Source organism: Hyla sarda, chromosome 7 (assembly GCF_029499605.1).
Source record: "Hyla sarda isolate aHylSar1 chromosome 7, aHylSar1.hap1, whole genome shotgun sequence".
Lineage (NCBI taxonomy): Eukaryota > Metazoa > Chordata > Amphibia > Anura > Hylidae > Hyla > Hyla sarda.
In genome coordinates this window covers 127,798,241-127,818,648 of record NC_079195.1, presented here as the reverse complement: position 1 = coordinate 127,818,648, position 20,408 = coordinate 127,798,241, and the positions used below count along the sequence as shown (strand labels likewise).

At 42.6% G+C, this 20,408-nt stretch overlaps 1 protein-coding gene across 1 annotated transcript in view; it reads left to right on the top strand.

The window, feature by feature from the left end:
- Nucleotides 1–20,408, top strand: part of CDH23 (cadherin related 23) — a 1,135,250-nt gene that overhangs the window by 495,979 nt on the left and 618,863 nt on the right. Inside the window, exons 10-11 of the mRNA XM_056530710.1 lie at nucleotides 5,771–5,883; nucleotides 9,166–9,354. Coding sequence (XP_056386685.1) covers nucleotides 5,771–5,883; nucleotides 9,166–9,354 — 302 coding nt within the window. The remainder of the gene's footprint in view (nucleotides 1–5,770; nucleotides 5,884–9,165; nucleotides 9,355–20,408) is intronic.

The window sequence follows — 20,408 nt, the reverse complement described above, 5'->3', positions numbered from 1 at the left end:
CTCAAAAAGATAACCCTAGTGGTTACAACAAGAGAGTAACAAGCAGACCTGCTACTCATTGCTAACTTTGTCTTTAATGGATTGATACCAGAATTTTTTTATCACCATATTAAACCTTTGAATACCTTTCCAGATATGGCATTATTACCCGATCACTGGGATATTAGCATTGGGATCCCCATTAATCTCTCAAAAGAAGGGGCAACATGCCATATAGATTTCCCTCCTTACGATGATGCTCCCACTAACCTCTGTGCAGATAAATATCAGGGTAAAAAAAGGCTAGAGGGGCTAGTAAGTGTCAATGTTGTGGCCCATTTGTATAGCTTTGTCACATGACATTTAAACATTTGAGAGTTAAAACATTCCCACCATGTGAGGTTTTCTGGGGCAGTTTGTCCTGAACTTCAAATCTCAAAATATTGTATTCAAAATATTTAATGTCTTGTTTCAAAACCCAGTGAAATCTAGCTTGCATTTTAGTTTCAACATATTGTACTGAATAATTTCATAATATATAATTTAAGCTGTAAAATATCTGGTTGTGTGACACATTAAAATTGTGTTTGCCTGCAGCCACCACTGTAGGGGTCTTAGGAGCTTGCTGCATACACAACATTGTACATATTTTAAGCTCCCTGGTGCTTCATCTGCTATAAAGGCATATTAAGAAGATAATAACCATGATTTAAAATAAAAAATCATTATCTAACCTTATCAAGCCTGGTACAGATTCACTCATCATGCATTCACTTTCACCCAGAGTCTGCTGTGCTGTGCTGTGGGTCTCTTTATCTAATTACTGCAGGCTGCTCTTTAACCCCCTCCTTTCTTATTTAAGACAGAAGTCTGATAGACAGGACAGGAGTGAGCACAAAGGAGTGCTAGGCACACCATCATTTACGTGACTTTATCCCAACCTGTGTGTCAGCTAGGACAAAGATTAGGATTATGTTCTGGATGGTATGGGTCCCCTAGTGGTCTTTTTTTATAAGACATGATTTCTATAAAAAGGAGATTATTTTAACATTATAATATATATTAGAAAGGTTAATGTTTTGCCAAGATAAAAAACATAAAACAATTTTGATTCTGACAGTGCCTAGTTAGGAGTTTTTGATTTTCTTAACCCCTTCCCGCAGAATGGCATATATAAACGCCGGGTTGTGCAGTGCGTTCACGCATCCCGGCGTTTATAAATGACATTCAGTCAACCCGGCGATGCGCAGCATCGCACGGGTTAACTGGCAGAAGTCCCACTGTTTCCAGCAGGGGACAAGTTCTGCTTCACCCCCCAGGACCATCCATTGATGGTCCTGGTCAGCGATCACTGTGATTGGTCCCTGTGGACCAATCACAGTGATCTGGGGTGAAAGTTCAGATCCCCCGCACTGCCCGCCCCTGGAAGTCGGGCAGAACGGGGGATGATGGCTGCGGGGGCTCGCGGGGACCTACGGCATAGGGGGGGAACATCAGGGGACCGGCGGCCTTACCTGGCGGGACCGAGGAGCAGCTGCAGGACCGGCCACGTGGACGAGCAGCGACGGGACCGGCAGGTAAGTATATGGTCCTCAGAAGCAGCAGTGAAGATCTTCACTGCTGCTTCTAGGAGTCTGAAAACTACAACTCCCAGCATGCCTAGACAGCCTTGGGCTGTCTGGGCATGCTGGGAGTTGTAGTTTTGCAACATCTGGAGGGCCCCAGTTTGGAGACCATTGTATAATGGTCTCCAATCTGTGCTCTTCCAGCTGTTGCAAAACTACAACTCCCAGCATGCACTGACTGTCCAGGCATGCTGGGAGTTTTAGTTCAGCAACATCTGGCCCTTCAGATGTTGCCGGACTACAACTCCCAGCATGCCCTTCAGCTGTCTGGGCATGCTGGGAGTTGTAGTTTTGCAACAACTGGAGACACACTGGTTGGGAAACATTGTCTGTTTCTAACTCAGTGTTTCCTAACCTGTGTGCCTCCAGCTGTTGCAAAACTATAACTCCCAGCATGCACTAACAGACCATGCATGCTGGGAGTTGTGGTTTTGCAACAGCTGGTGCACCCCCCCCCCCCCCCCTGTGAATGTACAGGGTACATTCACATGGGCGATGCTTTTACAGTGGGTTTCTCGCATCTTGAGATGCAGCAAATTTTGCGCCGGGAAACTCGCTGTAATCCCCCGCCCATGTGACTGTACCCTAAAAACACTACACCACACTAACACAAAATAAAATAAAAAGTTAAAAACACTACATATACACATACCCCTACACAGCCCCCCTCCCCCAATAAGAACGTCCGGTACGCCACTGTTTCCAAAGCAGAGCCTCCAGCTGTTGAAAAACAACAACTCCCAGTATTGGCGGACAGCCGTTGACTGTCCACGCATGCTGGGAGTTTTGCAACAGCTGGAGGTACCCTGTTTGGGAATCACTGGCGTAGAATACCCCTATGTCCACCCCTGTGCAAGTCCCTAATTTAGGCCTCAAATGCACATGGCGCTCTCACTGCCTTGGAGCCCTGTCGTATTTCAAGGCAACAGTTTAGGGCGACATATGGGGTATCGCCGTACTCGGGAGAAATTGCGTTACAAGGTTTGGGGGGCTTTTTCTTCTTTAACCCTTCATGAAAAGGAAATGTTGGGGTCTACACCAGAATGTTAGTGTAAAAATTTTTTATTTTTTACACTAACATGCTGATGTTGCCCTATACTTTACATTTTCACAAGAGGTAAAAGGGAAAAAAGCCCCCCAAAATTTGTAACGCAATTTCTCCCAACTACGGAGATACCCCATATGTGAGCGCAAAGTGCTCTGGGGGCGCACAACAAGGCCCAGAAGGGAGAGCGCACAATGTACATTTGAGGTGATTTGCACAGGGGTGGCTGATTGTTACAGCGATTTTGACAAACGCAAAAAAAACAAAACCCCACATGTGACCCCATTTCGGAAACGACACCCCTCACGGAATGTAATGAGGGGTGCAGTGAGAATTTACCCCCCACAAGTGTCTGACGGATCTTTGGAACAGTGGTCCGTGAAAATGAAAACTTGTACAGCCCACTGTTCCAAAGATCTGTCAGACACCAGTGGGGGGCAAATGCTCACTGTACCCCTTGTTACGTTCCTCAAGGGGTCTTGTTTCCAAAATGGTATGCCATGTGGTTTTTTTTTTTTTGCTGTTCTGGCACCAGAGGGGCTTCCTAAATGCAATATGCCCCCCGAGCAAAATTTGCTCTCAAAAAGCCAAAAATGACTCCTTCTCTTCTGAGCATTGTAGTTCGCCCATAGTGCACTTCAGGTCAACTTATGGGGTACCTCCATACTCAGAAGAGAAGGGGTTACAAATATTGAGGGGTACTTCCTGATATTAACCCTTGCAAAAATGTGAAATTTGGGGGGAAACACACATTTTAGTGGAAATTTTTTTTTTTTTTTTACATATGCAAAAGTCGTGAAACACCTGTGGGGTAATAAGGCTCACTTTATTCCTTGTTATGTTCCTCAAGGGGTCTAGTTTCCAAAATGGTATGCCATGTGAGTTTTTTTTTGCTGTTCTGGCACCATAGGGGCTTCCTAAATGCAACATGCCCCCCAAAAACCATTTCAGAAAAACGTACTCTCCAAAATTCCCTTATCGCTCTTTCCCTTCTGAGCCCTCTACTGCGCCCGCCGAACACTTTACATAGACATATGAGGTATGTGCTTACTTGAGAGAAATAGGGCTACAAATATAAGTATACATTTTCTCCTTTTACCCCTTGTAAAAATTCAAAAATTGGGTCTACAAGAACATACGAGTGTAAAAAATGAAGATTGTGAATTTTCTCCTTCACTTTGCTTCTATTCCTGTGAAACACCTAAAGGGTTAAAATGATGACTGAATGTCATTTTGAATACTTTGGGGGGTGCAGTTTTTATAATGGGGTCTTTTGTGGGGTATTTCTAATATGAAGACCCTTCAAATCTACTTCAAACCTTAACTGGTCCCTGAAAAATAGTGAGTTTGAAAATTTTGTGAAAAATTGGAAAATTGCTGCTGAACTTTGAAGCCCTCTGGTGTCTTCCAAAAGTAAAAACTCATCACTTTTATGATGCAGACATAAAGTAGACATATTGTATATGTGAATAAAACATTTTTTATTTGTAATATCCATTTTCCTTACAAGCAGAGAGCTTCAAAGTTAGAAAAATGCAAAATTTTCACATTTTTCATCAAATTTAAGGATTTTTCACAAGGAAAGGATGCAAGTTACCACAAAAATTTACCACCATGTTAAAGTAGAATATGTCATGAAAAAACTATCTCGGAATCAGAATGATAACTAAAAGCATTCCAGAGTTATTAATGTTTAAAGTGACAGTGGTAAGATGTGCAAAAAAACACTCTGGTCCTTAAGGCCAAAATGGGCTTGGTCCTGAAGGGGTTAAAGCATTCAAAAGCAGATAAATAATATAAACGGTAATTCAACATAGTATAATGTGTCATGGGGGTAAATAATACATGAATTCTGAAATGTTCATACTGTATGTTTAAAAATCCTCTAAGCTCAACACCGTTTGTGTGTAGCATTGCAGTTCAGTTACATTTACTTCAATGGAGCTGAGATTTAATACCATTCACAACCAATAAACAGGTGTGGCACTATTTTGCAAGACATCAAACCATACATTTTCTTATCCTTTAATACTAAGAACAACAACAAAAAATATTATAGAAAAAGAAATCAACTTTAATCACTTAATTACATGCTATATTGAGCTTTTTTATATTTAGTAGAAAAGCGACTAAATGTCTGAGAAACAGTTTTTTTTCAGATCATCCAGCTATGATCAAAGAAGTGCTAGATTTGTGGTGCAGAGACTCTATTGCTGTTTTCTGCAAGCTTCGTACAAGCTCAGTTCATTTAACCTAAGAAATTTCAAAGTGAGATAGTAAAAAAAGAACTGTATCCGGCTTATTATGTGCCATGAAATAAAAGCAGTCAGAGGAGGGCATGATTTTATTATTTCTAATTAAGGACTTTATTTCCTTTGTATAACCCTTAGTAAGTCAAGGTGATTACATTTACATCATAATGTAAGAACAAATAATTAAGCGGATTCTTTAGTCCCTTCTCAGAGAGGCACCCTACTACTTCAGCTAAACTTATTACAGCAAAATCATAAAAAAGATCAGCTCCAACAAGGCATAGATATTCAAGTTTCATTTCTGATATTTTTAGTCCTGATTTATTTACATGGTTGTGGTGGAAGCCATGAACTGTGAATAGCAGCTCCAAGTCTTTGTTTTAGAACAGCCACTTTGGACAAAAAAAATAAGCCAGAAAATGGTTCCAAACTTTTTGGGAGAATGTTGCGGGCATGCTCTGTGATGTATGCAGTAGATACTGTGCAGGGATGAGGGTTGGGGGGAATAGCTGAGATGTTTCCATCTCCAATGGTTACTCCTGTGTTCTGTCTGTGCTAATCTATAGTGAAGGCTTTGCAACCAGCGTAAAAACGATATTGACATGGGCAGAAAAAAAATGGGCATTTTAAGTTGTAATAAAGTTGTAATTAAATAGAGCTGCACAAATCTGTGAATATCCATGTGTTTCCTTCCTTGATGTGATCTAAGCCCCCAATTCTGAAGATAGGTGTGTGCTCCAGAGGTGGGACCCAAGCCTTTAAGACATGTATGGCATATCCATGGTGTTAACATATAGAAAATTGTTCAGATATTTGAATTACTGTTCTGAGTATGTATCATTCACATTCGTTGAATTGCTTTACTGCAGGTAACACCAATAGTATATTTGCCTTGGATTACATCAGCGGTGCTTTGACCCTGAATGGACAACTAGACCGAGAAAATCCACTGTACACATCAGGATTCATTCTAACTGTTAAGGTAATGAAATTGTGTTTTTACGTTTCTATACTTTCTACTATTGTGTTTAATGCAGCACTCAAAATTAGAATTTTTTTCTTGTTCTGTGATTTTTTTTTTATTAAACACAAAGTTTGATCCATTATATTAAAAATGTTCTTTGTAATAAAAAAAAGAATGTTAGGGAACCGACGTCTGAATAAATAGAAAGTATAGGATTCAGGGTATTAATATGAAACTATTCATTGTTATAAGCGATTTTTTATGTTTTTCCAGCTCATTTTGATTAGTTCCATATTAAAAAATCTTATGGTAGGTTATTATGTAATAAGCCATGAGGAATAAGCCTTTTTTGTTTTCAGTTTAACCCCTTAAGGACTGAGCGTTTTCCCCCCTTTTTTTTCTCCTTACCTTTTAAAAATCATAACCCTTTAAATTTTGCACCTAAAAATCCATATGATGGCTTCTTTTTTGAGCCCCCAATTCTACTTTGTAGAATTGCGAAACCAAAAAAAAAATCATTGTGCGTAAATTTTGGGGGGTTCCGTTTATAAGCAGTACATTTTTCGGTAGAAATGACACCTTCTCTTTATTCTGTAAGTCCATACGATTAAAATGATACCCTACTTATGTAGGTTTAATTTTGTCTTACTAAAAATCATAACTACATGCACAAAGATTAATACGTTTAAAATTGTCATATTCTGACCCATATAACTTTTTTTTATTTTTCTGCGAACGGAGTGGTATGAGGGCAAATTTTTTGCGCTGTGATCTAAAGTTTTTAGCGGTATCATTTTTGTATTATTTGGACTTTTTGATCACTTTTTAATTTTTTCATTATATCAAAAGTGACCAAAATACGCTATTTTGGACTTTGGAATTTTTTTGCGCGTACGCCATTGCCCGTGCAGTTTAATTAATTATATATTTTTATAGTTCGGACATTTACACACGTGGCAATACCACATATGTTTATTTTTATTATGGTTTCATATTTTTTATATGGAATTTGGGAAAAGGGGGGTTATAAACTTTTAATAAGGAAGGAGTTAATGGGTGTTTTTTTTCTACTTTTTATTCATCTTTTTTTTACACTTTTAGTCCTTTTAGGCTTCATAGAACCACATTGATCTGTGTGCTCTGCGCTCGATTGATAAAGTCTGGTCCTGCCAGGCTTTATCATTTTCAGCGCAGCAGCCAGCACAGGAAGAGAAGTAAGCCCTCCTGCTACCTCAGTAATGGATTGCCAACCCCCCCCCCCCCCCCGCGATCGCTCTTTGGGGGAGGGGTGATCCACCTCACTGGACCTCCCCTTTGTCAACTTTCACAGTGGCAATCCAAAGGGTTAATAGCCGGCCGCGGCAATCGCCGCATGTCGGCTATTAACACTGGCCCCCAGCTACAGGAATCAGCTGGAGGCCAGCCAGTATGATGCCGGCTCGAGTCGGGAGCTTGCGCCATACAACGGTTGCCTTCTCAGAATAAGCCGGCTCATCCTTAGATGGCAACCGGTTAAATGGGTATTCTGTTTTTCAGCTTGTGTTATTGTAACACCCCATGGGTGTGGGCCCACTGTGTCACAATTGGCAGACGGACAGGCAGGCAGGCAGAATGGGGAAAAGCTGACACTAAAATAGCATTGAATGCAGCATTGCTGATAAAGATGTTTATTTACAAAGTAAATACAGAGTCCAAGGGATAAGGTAATGGCAAATCCAATAAACAGGAAGGATGAGTGTCAGTGGACAGAACAAATACAGAGACCCTCTAGAACAGTATACCAGGACAGAATACAATCAGAATGCAACCTTGTTGAAGCATGAGGCAATAGGTGATGGATGTTTATATAGGGAGGGGCATCCATTAGGGAGTGACTCTATAAAACAAAGCCAGTGCTCGCATGCAGACACCAGTGGACAGAGTGGAAATAGCAGGAGAAACACCAGAACAGGAATTCCAGGAAACACAGCAAACACAGGACACAGAAACCATTGCACAACACTGGTGAGAGCCGAAACACATTGCACACTGGTGGTTGCTAACCAGCAGCGTTACTTCTTTGGGATATAAATATGCCCTGGCCATGTAATAAGATACCCTTGTTTTAGATGAGCTCTGTTAACTGTATTGTAAGTTTGTTTTATCCCCGGTGGAAGTAAACAACAAATCGAATCTTTGCCAATCTACCTTTAGAAATCAATGCAGAAAATATCTAAAAGTTGCAAAACTTTTGTTATCCAATAAATAAGTTAGTTGTAGAAGTTTTTGTGGTTAAACATTACTTTGCATGTTAGTAGACATAACATGATACCATTTGTAGATGTAATATATTTATAGAGAGCACTGAGGCATGAAGATACTTAATCACTGATCCACATACCTTGCAAGAACTGTTCTAGCTCAACCCTCTATCCGATCTGCAAGCTTTTAATTAAAATCAATAGGAGATCGGCCTGTTACTTAAAAGCATTCTGAGCTGTGCGTGGCATCAGAACTGTAGAGCTGGCCAAAAATCAGCTGCTATTTAGCAATCCTATTGATTGGGCCGATCCTAGACTGTGCCAAAGGTGTAGAGATCATTTTTCAGTTCTAGAAGGGGCACTAGTCTTGTAGTGCTGGAAAGTGACACATAATTACAACACTTGACCTCTGATAAGATTCGCTCAATACCCCATTATCATCATAGTGGCACTTGAGGTGCCTAGGTCTTTCATTTTGCTTCTTTAATTGGAATAAGGGAATATAAGGAACTGTATCTCCTTCAATGGAACAGAACATGCTGTATTGTGACAGAAAGCAACAGGAGCATCCTATTAAAGACCTTTCTCCTTATGATGTTGTTTCGGTCATTGACAGGGTCTCGTTCACACAAAGACCATTTTGTCAGCTCAACAGAGAGAACAGTTGTGCCCTTTTGCTACTCTGTACTTTCTGTCAGAGAAATATAGAAATCTCCTGCACCTATTTTACTATAGATCTGTGTGGCAAAAAAACAGACCAATGTATAAATATTTATTTTCTATATATATATATATATATATATATATATATATATATATATATATATATATAATTTGGTGATTGTTGCCTTTAAACCGTGGTACACACAAGGTGGCTTTAATGGATGTTTATATATATTGTTACATTTGCTAAATCATACAGTACATGAAAATCTAAGCTTTGTCTTTATTCTAATTAAAAAAGAGCCACCTATGTTGATTGGAAAATAGTTGTCTATTGTGAATCTGCTCACTTATAAATCATACTACTATACAACAGTGTAAATTTAACTTTTTTAAGGGAACTGAATTGCTGGATGACCGGAGCCCTTCTGATGCCACCGTGAAAACTACATTCAACATTCTAGTGATTGACCTCAATGACAATGCTCCGCAGTTTAATAGCTCAGAGTACACCGTCAGCATTCCAGAGTTGGCCCAACTTGGTTTTGCTCTTCCTCTGTACATTCAAGTACAAGATAAAGATGAGGTAAGGACAAACAAACACATACTGTTTATAGATCAGCTTGATGAAAGAGTCTAGACAGTGAATACTATAGTTACATGGTAAGTTGTAGAATGTATTTTAGCTTAATTCTTGGTTTTAAATTGACATTTAAAATGTTAAAAATGGAAAACTAAGTTGCTGGCATTTTCCACTAGTGATATGTTATATTAGAGCTTATTTTACTGATACAAGGATCCAGCAGCCCAGCTCTCAGCAGTGGAGAACTGCAGATACATTTTTAACAATTGATGGCTTGGACATACAGTTTGAACATCTGTTACAGTCAAAATACTGCAAATACTGCATAGGAAGTTAATGTATAGCTGTTAAAAAAAATATTTCCAAGCCATTTAAAAATGTTTTATAATATATATATATATATATATATATATATATATATATATATATATATATACAAAGAAATAAAGATCCAAATTACAGTTCACCCTTGTATTAAATAATAACAATCATCTTTCATAAAAAAGCCACCTACCCCTTTTGCCTCCTGGTTTATTTATAATCATATCCAAAGTTTAATTATACTTTACCTCAAGAAATGAATGATTAAGTCACTTCTGACACACGATGTGATTGTCCTATATAATGTATAGATGTGGGCGGCCAGCTGGAACCATCTGGCCAATCACAGCTCTCTGGGTAAATATGAATAAGCAATGTGAATTCTATTTACATCTCTGCAATAGAAAGGACAATTGAATCAGGTGTCAGGAGTGACACCAGGGGCGATCTGTCTATTAGTACAGGTACTACAGCTCCCATCATGGAACAGTTTGTTCCATGCTGGAAGTAGTATTACTACCTAAAAAATTTAAAAAAATGAAACACACACTTTATTAAACACAATATTAAAATACACTACTAATAACAAATAAAAAAATTCATTAAAAAAAAATAGCTCCCTGAGACTTAAAGGGCCAGTGCACCAATGATTGGTGCCTGGCCCAATTAGCTTAATTGGCTTCCACCTGGTCCCTGACTATATCTATCCTCCTCCCATGCACTTCCTTGCCGGATCTTGTTGCCCTTGTGCCTAGTGAAAGCGTTTTGTGTGTTTAAAGCCTGTGTACCAGAACTTCTGCTATCTCCCCTGACTACGAACCTTGCCGCCTGCCCCCGACCTTCTGCTACGTCCGACTTTGCTTCTGCCTACTCCCTTGTACCTCGCCTATCTTCAGCAGTCAGAGAGGTGAGCCGTTGCTAGTGGATACGACCTGGTCACTACCGCCGCAGCAAGACCATCCCGCCTTGCGGCGGGCTCTGGTGAAAACCTGTAGTGGCTTAGAACCGGTCCACTAGCGCGGTCCTCGCCATCCCTCTCTGGCACAGAGGATCCACTACCTGCCAGCCGGCATCGTGACAGTAGATCCGGCCATGGATCCCGCTGAAGTTCCTCTGCCAGTTGTCGCTGACCTCCCTACGCTGGTCGCCCAGCAAGCTCGTCAGATCGCCCAACAAGATCACCAGCTGTCGTACTTGACCACCATGACACAGCAACTCCAGTCACAACTACAGCAAGTACAGTCACAGCTACAGCAGCAACAACCATCTCCTCCGCCAGCTCCTGCACCCCTTCCGCAGCGAGTGGCCACTCCTAGCCTCCGCCTGTCCTTGCCGGACAAATTTAATGGGGACTCTAAGTTTTGCCGTGGCTTTCTTTCGCAATGTTCCCTGCACTTGGAGATGATGTCGGACCAGTTTCCTACTGAAAGGTCTAAGGTGGCTTTCGTAGTCAGCCTTCTGTCTGGAAAAGCTCTGTCATGGGCCACACCGCTCTGGGACTGCAATGACCCCGTCACTGCCTCTGTACACTCCTTCTTCTCGGAAATTCGAAGTGTCTTTGAGGAACCTGCCCGAGCCTCTTCTGCTGAGACTGCCCTGCTGAACCTGGTCCAGGGTAATTCCTCCGTTGGCGAGTACGCCATACAATTCCGTACTCTTGCTTCTGAACTATCCTGGAATAATGAGGCTCTCTGCGCGACCTTTAAAAAAGGCCTATCCAGCAACATTAAAGATGTTCTGGCCGCACGAGAGACTCCTGCTAACCTGCATGAACTCATTCATCTAGCCACTCGCATTGACATGCGTTTTTCTGAGAGGCATCAAGAGCTCCGCCAGGAAAAAGACTTAGATCTCTGGACACCTCTCCCACAGTCTCCACTGCAATCTGCGCCTAGGCCTCCCGCCGAGGAGGCCATGCAAGTGGATCGGTCTCGCCTGACCCTGGAAGAGAGGAATCGCCGTAAGGAAGAGAATCTTTGTCTGTACTGTGCCAGTACTGAACATTTTTTGGTGGATTGCCCAATCCGTCCTCCACGTCTGGGAAACGCACGCTCGCACCCAGCTCTCGTGGGTGTGGCGTCTCTTGATGCTAAGTCGGCTTCTCCACGTCTCACGGTGCCTGTTCGGATTTCTACTTCAGCCAGCTCTCCCCTCTCAGCCGTGGCCTGCCTGGACTCTGGAGCTTCTGGGAATTTTATTCGGGAGTCCTTAGTGAATAAATTCCGCATTCCGGTGACCCGTCTTGTCAAGCCACTCCACATTTCCGCGGTCAACGGAGCCAGGTTGGATTGCACCGTGCGTTACCGCACGGAGCCCCTCCTAATGTGCATCGGACCTCATCACGAGGAAATTGTATTTTTTGTCCTTCCTAATTGCACTTCTGAAGTTCTCCTTGGACTACCCTGGCTTCAACACCATTCCCCAACCCTGGATTGGTCCACTGGGGAGATCAAGAGTTGGGGTCCCTCTTGTTCCAAGGACTGCCTTCAACCGGTTCCCAGTACTCCCTGCCGTGACCCTGTGGTTCCTCCTGTATCCGGTCCCCCTAAGGTCATTAAGGACTCTGCCTGCCACAGGAAATGCCTCTCCCCCCCTCCCAGTCCCATCAGGCAAGCCCCTGTGTCCCCTCATGGCCCTCGTCCTGGTGTCACACTGCCCCGTGCCAGGTCTCGCCCTCTGCCCTCTCTCCCCATTCCTACTCCTGCTGTTCTGCCTGCCGTTGAGGAATCCCTCCATCCTTTCCCGGTGTCCTCATCCCAGGGGAGGCAGTTACCGGATAAAGAGAAGGGGAGACCTAAGGGGGGGGGTACTGTTACGCCTAGCGCTCCGGGCCCCCGCTCCTCCCCGGAGCGCTCACGGCGTCTTTCTCCCTGCAGCTCCCCGGTCAGTCCCGCTGACCGGGAGCGCTGCTCTGTCATGGCAGTTGGGGATGCGATTCGCACAGCGGGACGCGCCCGCTCGCGAATCGCATCCCAGGTCACTTACCCGTTCCCGTCCCCTGCTGTCATGTGCTGGCGCGCGCGGCTCCGCTCTCTAGGGCGCGCGCGCGCCAGCTCCCTGAGACTTAAAGGGCCAGTGCACCAATGATTGGTGCCTGGCCCAATTAGCTTAATTGGCTTCCACCTGGTCCCTGACTATATCTATCCTCCTCCCATGCACTTCCTTGCCGGATCTTGTTGCCCTTGTGCCTAGTGAAAGCGTTTTGTGTGTTTAAAGCCTGTGTACCAGAACTTCTGCTATCTCCCCTGACTACGAACCTTGCCGCCTGCCCCCGACCTTCTGCTACGTCCGACTTTGCTTCTGCCTACTCCCTTGTACCTCGCCTATCTTCAGCAGTCAGAGAGGTGAGCCGTTGCTAGTGGATACGACCTGGTCACTACCGCCGCAGCAAGACCATCCCGCCTTGCGGCGGGCTCTGGTGAAAACCTGTAGTGGCTTAGAACCGGTCCACTAGCGCGGTCCTCGCCATCCCTCTCTGGCACAGAGGATCCACTACCTGCCAGCCGGCATCGTGACAAATACGTTTAATACAGTAGGCAAAAAATGACTGAGTTACCCTAATTTACCAAAAATACATACATTTACAGAGGTCTTCTATCACAAATCAAAGATACTTCAAATTGTAATTTGCGGAGGCAAATGGCCGGGTCAATAATTATGTATGTATTTAACGTAATTGTGAAGGACGATGTCATTGTAATTATTAATTACAATGACATTGTCCTTCACAATTACATTAAACACAATACATACATTATTGTGCATAGAGCTGCAGTAACTGTACTAATACGCGGCACTGATGTTACTAGATAGGTAAATTAGGTCTCCCAGAAAAATTAATCCATAAATAGTGACTGTACAGGGAACCTTAAAACTTAGCTTTTATTATGCTAGTATGAAAATAGCAATAGTGTGTCAAAAATCAAGAAAAATAGCAAAAAACATCATTCAGATTTGGTTGCCATCAGATTGCTGTCCTTCATTTATAGCAGTGCATCCATCTTAGGATACCAAAATCTATGGATGCTTCACTATAGCATATAGAATATGTAAGGCTCCTTTCACAATATGCTATACTGCCAACCTAATGTGGGGGAACTATACTGCACCTAATGTGGGGGAACTGTACTGCACCTAATGTGGGGGGACTGTACTGGTGCAGTATAGTTCCCCCACATTAGGTGCAGTACAGTTCCCCCACATTAGGTGCAGTACAGTTCCCACACATTAGGTGCAGTATAGTTCTCCACATTAGGTGCAGTATAGTTCCCCCACATTAGGTTGGCAGTATAGTTCCCCCGCATTAGGTGCAGTATAGTTCCCCCACATTAGGTGCAGTACAGTTCCCCCACATTAGGTGCAGTATAGTTCCCCCACATTAGGTGCAGTATAGTTCTCCCCCACATTAGGTGCAGTATAGTTCTCCACATTAGGTGCAGTATAGTTCCCCCACATTAGGTGCAGTACAGTTCCCCACATTAGGTGCAGTACAGTTCCCCCACATTAGGTGCAGTATAGTTCCCCACATTAGGTGCAGTATAGTTCCCCACATTAGGTGCAGTATAGTTCCCCCACAGACATACAGCCTTCAGCCATATACAGTGTATGGCTGGAGGCTATATGTCTGTGTACTGCCCCACTTCAATGTTCCGCCCACCGCTCCTCCAGTTCAGGGTCTCAATCTACTGCTATGGCCTATAGACCATAGTAGTAGGTCCCGGGACTGGAGGATCGGTTGTCGGAACACCGAAGATGACGTGCTGCCAGCTAGTGCTGCTGACTTTCCATGCCAGCCGGTGTGCGTCCTCCTTGTCGATGCTCCGGTCCTCCGTTGCTATGGGCGCACACATGGCATGCGCTACCTCCTGGCGGCCCCTGCGTATTTAAAGTTAACTCGGGGTCTGCCGCTGAAAGGTAACTGAGACATCCTTGTGTCCCGAGAAGAGCTCAGTGGTGACGGAGGATCCCCCCTGGGCTTGATTAGGGTGTGCCCAGGCACACCTTGTGCGCATGCCTATGCTGAGCAGCCAGCAGGCGGCCACCTGGGGTATGGGGACCCTAGGCAATGGCCTGGTTTACCCCACCCTAACGCTGGCCCTGTCTACACCCATTCTAGCCAGTGCTAAACTGTTTGGGGCTAAATAATCCATATCTTAAAGTGAGAAACATAGCATGCAATATCTTATAAATATAATCATATAAAATATATACACTTTAGTAGAGGTTTACTTTTTTGTGCATCTATGATTTTGCTGTCATTTTACAGTTTTTCAAGTTACTGATACTGCATTTCTTTGTCTTTTTCTATTTTTCTGAACATGATAGATAAGTAATTACACAAGAAACATCTTATTATACAAAGCTCCTGTATAGTCTTTTCCAATCTTTTTTGTATTCCACGTGGGCCTACTTCAGTTTTCTCATATATAGTTATCTCCTCATTCATATCCTTTGTGACTTTCTGTCTATTTTTAGGCCTTGGTGGCCAGACAGTGTTTTGTAGCTTTAGGATCCCCACTGATTTGCCTCCTGTCCCTTTCATTTTGTTGCCTTACCACCCTGTAGAGTTGAATTGGGAAAGTTAGATATCAAGATGAAAATTTCAAGATAGAGCACTGAACTGGGATCTCTTTCCATCAGCAACGTTATTTTTGTTTTTAATCAACACTCGAGGCCTAATATGACAACAGTGATTCATCTTGGGTGAAAAACTAACTATAAGAGTTTGGGACAAGTAATAAGAAAAAATGTACAAAAAAATCAGTATCACAGTATAATTTTTATGCATATTAAAGTGAAAGGAAATCCCCAAGGCTTGCATTTTTTTTTGTTATCATCCCACTTAGAAAGTAGTGGTGTCTATGTGTGCCAACTACTATGATTCCATTCATTCCCTATGTATAGTGTATATAGTATGATTTATATGGTGACTGTCATAAATAATGTTTAAACTAGAAGAGTTGCAGGAAGAAGTGTAGAGCATTCATATTCTTTAAAACACGATGGGTGATCTAGATTATTTGACAGGAACATGTGACAGGAAGCATTGAGTTGGTGTAAGAAATCCCTTTCTCAACCAGCAGGTTATGGCATTCAGGTCTTATTTTAGAATGTTGTTCAGGTCACTGCTAATCCAAGCTAAATTTCATCATGAGTGTGGAAATGAGTGTGTACACCGTGGCAGTAAGTTTTCTTATGATGTAACAGCAGAGACTTATTTATGGACAGTTGTGTAGCAGCAGGGGCTCCAACTGTGACCATGCCCATGGGTCCTACATACTGTATCTGCAGTCCAGTCCCTCTGTTTAATTTTATCAGCACCTCTTAGAAAAGCAGAGCTCTCTCAGGAACAAGAGTGTGCTCGGCTTCTTATCCTGCCACCCAGCGCTTGTTGTGTGATTCGGGTGTGATTAATGTTGCCTGCATCCACAGCAGTCAGACCTGACCAGAGGAGCCAGAGCCTGGAGTTAGGACAGGTCAATATTACTAGGAGGAAAGTTCTTTTACGGTCAGTTTTTCCCAATCTGTTGCTCTCTAGAAGGCACAAAACTACAACTCCAATCATGTCCTGTTGTTGCATCATCTTGAGAGCCACAGATTTGTAAACAATGCTTGAGGGTAAGGGGGCACAAATCATTAGGAGCATGTGGCATAGATTATTATGGGCATGGTTGCAGAGATCATTAGGGGTATGGTGGCACAGTTCATTGGGGGTATAAGGGCACAGATTAATAGGGGCATGGTGGCAAAGATCATTAGGTGAATAGTGGTACAGATTATTAGGGATATGATGGCACAGTTCATTGTGACAAAAGTGTCACAGAACATTAAGGGACTAGTGGCATAGTTTATGGTGGCATAGTGCCACAATTAATTGTTAGCCTCTAGCAGTTTCCACACACACAGCCTCTTCCTCCCACCGGGCAAATTTTTTAATAAATCCCAATTAAGCTTGAAGTTTTATAGTCGATAGGTGAATGCATCTGGCTCTTTTTCTCTTTTTGGATATTTGCTCTATAGTGCTAATAAAACCAGATCATTGCACCACCACTGACCTTCACACCTCTCTATGGACTGTCCAATGTCTTAACCCTCTGTTGTCCTGTTGATATTTTTGGTATATGCAATAGTGCCTGCTTATCTTTCTCCCAGCCTACTACAGTTAATTTTTGTATGGTGCCAAAGTTCATTGGGGCACAGGTTATTGGGGCTTGGTGCCCCAGATAATTAGGGCATGGTGGCCCCTTTCATTGTATCACAGTGGCACCGATCATTAGGGGCATGGTGGCACAGTTCAATAGGGCAAGGTGGCAGAGATCATTACAGGACAGTGATACAGATAATTACTAGTATGGGTGTATAGATCATTAGGGAATGGTGGTGCAGTTCAATGGGGCATAGAGCACAGATTATTACAGGCCTCGTGGCTCAGATGATTGAGGGTATAGGGGCACAGATCATAAGGAGCATGGTTAAATAGATCATTACCAACATAATCACACAGTTCATTGGGGCATAGTGATACAGAACATTAGGGGCATGGTGCCAAAGTTCATTGTGGCATAGGGGCACAGGCCATTAGGGGCATAGTGGCATAGTTTATTGGGACATGGTGCCACTGTTTTTTGGAGCATGGCGCCAAAGTTTATTAGTGCATAGTGGAACAGTTTAATGGAGCACAGTGCAAAAGATCATTATGGGCTTTGTGGCACAGTTCAATCAGGAATGGTGGCCTAGTTCATTAGCAGGATGGCGCAGATCATTACAGGACATTGGTACAGATACTTAGGAGTATAATTGCATAGATCATTAGGAAATGATGGTGCAGTTCAAGGGCATGGTGGCACATATCCTACAGGACAAGGGTACAGATCCATTGGGCCCTTAGCTACTTTTTTTATGATTGCTACTTGTTAAAAAAAATTACATTTGTGTCTTCTATATACTACACTACTGTGGTTTACCAAACTTTTTAGCAACTTTCTTAATAGAGAGAATTAAAACTAATCCAAGTCCACTATTGCTTCCTGTTTACGGATCTTCTAAATTATTTTGCTTAAAGGTTTGGTCAGACCATTCACAGGATAGAGGTAAATTGTATGATCGGGAATCCAACTGCTAGGATCCCCCACAATCTGAAGACTCGAGTCTCGAGTCTCCTGTCAAATTGGAGTTCGGGTCATTCATGCACACTGCTGCTTCTTTCATTGACTATAGGAGCTGCTGGAGACAGCTGAACAGTGTACTCCAACCACCGACATTGAATAGAACAGAGGTATACACATGTAAACACGGACACTGAGCAGATCAAAATCAAAAACAGATGGAAGGAGATTTATCATTCTTTTCAAACGTATAGCTTTTATATGAAATTTTTTTAACTTACTTTTGCTTACATGCAACCTATTTATCAAATAGTCGCACGACCTTGATAAATAAATCACACGTAGCAAAACCCGGGAAACCCGCTTACAAAAGCATTTTTTTAAACCGTATAGGGTGACACCCTGACATGCCTGCCTGGCACTAAATAGCCGCAACTATCCCGCAACAACCCATCCACACCCTCAGAAATAAAAAAATATTAAAAACATACTGTGCCGCACCATGAATATCCATTCTCTGGAGGCCTTTTTGTTTAATTTTGAGACGGCATTTTGTGACGTTGGTGGGCGGAGTCTGCGCTGAGGCCGGAGTTTACGTCAGGAAGGAAGACAGCGCAGCACCAACAGGCACATAAACAATAGTGAAGCCACAAAAAAAAATGGCTCGGTACATTACCCACCCCAAAATGTGCATGAAGCTGTATTACTATGGATGTTTCTTTTTTTAAAGGGTTACTCCGCTCCCCAGCATCTGGAACTCAATGTTCCGAATGCTGGGTGTGGGCTTCAATGTTCACGCCCGCCCCCTCGTGACATCACGTCCTGCCAAGTGACATCATATCCCGTCCCCTCAATGCAAGTCTATGGGAGGGCGTGTGACGGCCGTCGCGTCCCTTTCCCATAGACTTGCATTGAGGGGGCGGGACGGGACATCACAGGGGAGGGTGTGATGCCACAAGGGGGCAGGCATGAAAACAGAAGCCCGCACCCAGCGTTTGGAACATTGAGTTCCGGACGCTGAGGAACGGAGTAACCCTTTAAAGGAAAAATTTTAGTGCCACATATAAGTTATTTACGTAGTCTGTAAAAATTCTTACACAATTATTTTGTGCCTTATTCTATTTTTTTTTTCACAATAGAGTTTATTAAGGTTTTCAGTAACAAAACAATAAGAGCATACTTTGCAGGTTGGGAAGAACACATGTAACCAAAATTTCACCGTAAGTCAACATAATAGGAACAAAGGTATATGAGTACTTTGCGGTCAGGACTTTTTTTTTTTCCCATTCGGGAGTATCAGTTGGGAAACAGTGTCATGTGAAAGGGAAGTAGGAAGTCAGCCTTCAACCTGCGAGAGACCCTATTATAGCAAGGAGTTTGGCAACATGTGGTCTCAAGCCACTGCAGGACAAAGTCGCATCATACAGGGGACAAGTACAAAAAGTCTCGCAGCACTCGACCAGATATCAGGTCCCAGGCAGGTATACATGTGTCAACGAACAAAAAAATGACAGTGGAAGGAGGAGAAAAGGGATGGGAAAGAGCATAGGTGAGGGGTAACAAAAGAGGAATGGAAGAAAGAAAGGGAGGGGAGCAGAGGTAGAGATGAGGGAGAGGAAGAGGTCTGACCAGCAATCTGGAGGCGTTACAGGCAGGGTACAAACATCAGGGTGGTCACTCAGGCAGTCAATACGGGGGCGTCAAAGGTAACAAAATTGATATTCAGGGAGTGGCAGAAGGCAGTAGGCTATGAGGCCATGTAGTAATGTACAGGGTTTCAAACCTTATTCTATTTTAACACAACATTCATTTAAAAATGTAGTGGGTATGCCAGAATGTACGTGTCCTAAAATTAACAAGGTGTGCAGTGTATATTTTCAACCATAAAATTAATAGAGTTATCAGTTTTATAATTAATTTTTTCTATAATTAATATTAACATTAATGTAGTAGATTTGTTTCATGATGCAGAACAAGAACAGTTGTTAAAGTGGGTGTTAATGTCCTTTTCTGCAGACGTATGCACTTTCTGTAAGCCAGGTTGGACCTGGAATACATATGCGACTTTGCAACGGAGATGCAACTTTTTTTCTTCATAAATATATAAATAATAATTACTACGTGAGCAGATTTCAGAAATGTGTTATGGAATAAGCAAAAATCAAAAAGTCGCAGCATGTATAGAAAAGTCTACTACGGAGCTTGATAAATCTCCTTCATGGTTATTCTGTTGCCTGGTGGGTAGACCATCCAGTTGGATGAGCTATATTTTAGTAGAGATTTTCAAACCTTCATCCAGTCAGTGGATACAAGTGCTATGATAATATATGGAATGCTAGAGCCTGATCGGTCACAGGCAGAGAATGCTTTCCCTTAATATGATAACATGGTTATTATGTCATTGTATTAAAGATCATTTAAACTGACCTAACAATAGGAATCCGCTCAGGATTTTACCCAGAATAACATAAAGCAAGTTGCATCACACATGCTAAGAAATTACTTATCTATTATAGAAGTGAGGAAAAAGGCAGATATGAGAGAATTAGTAATACGGGGAATGATCCAGCAAATTGGCCATAAAGTTAGCAAATCAATCATGCAGAGAAAAGATAAGCTAAAGTTAGTCGG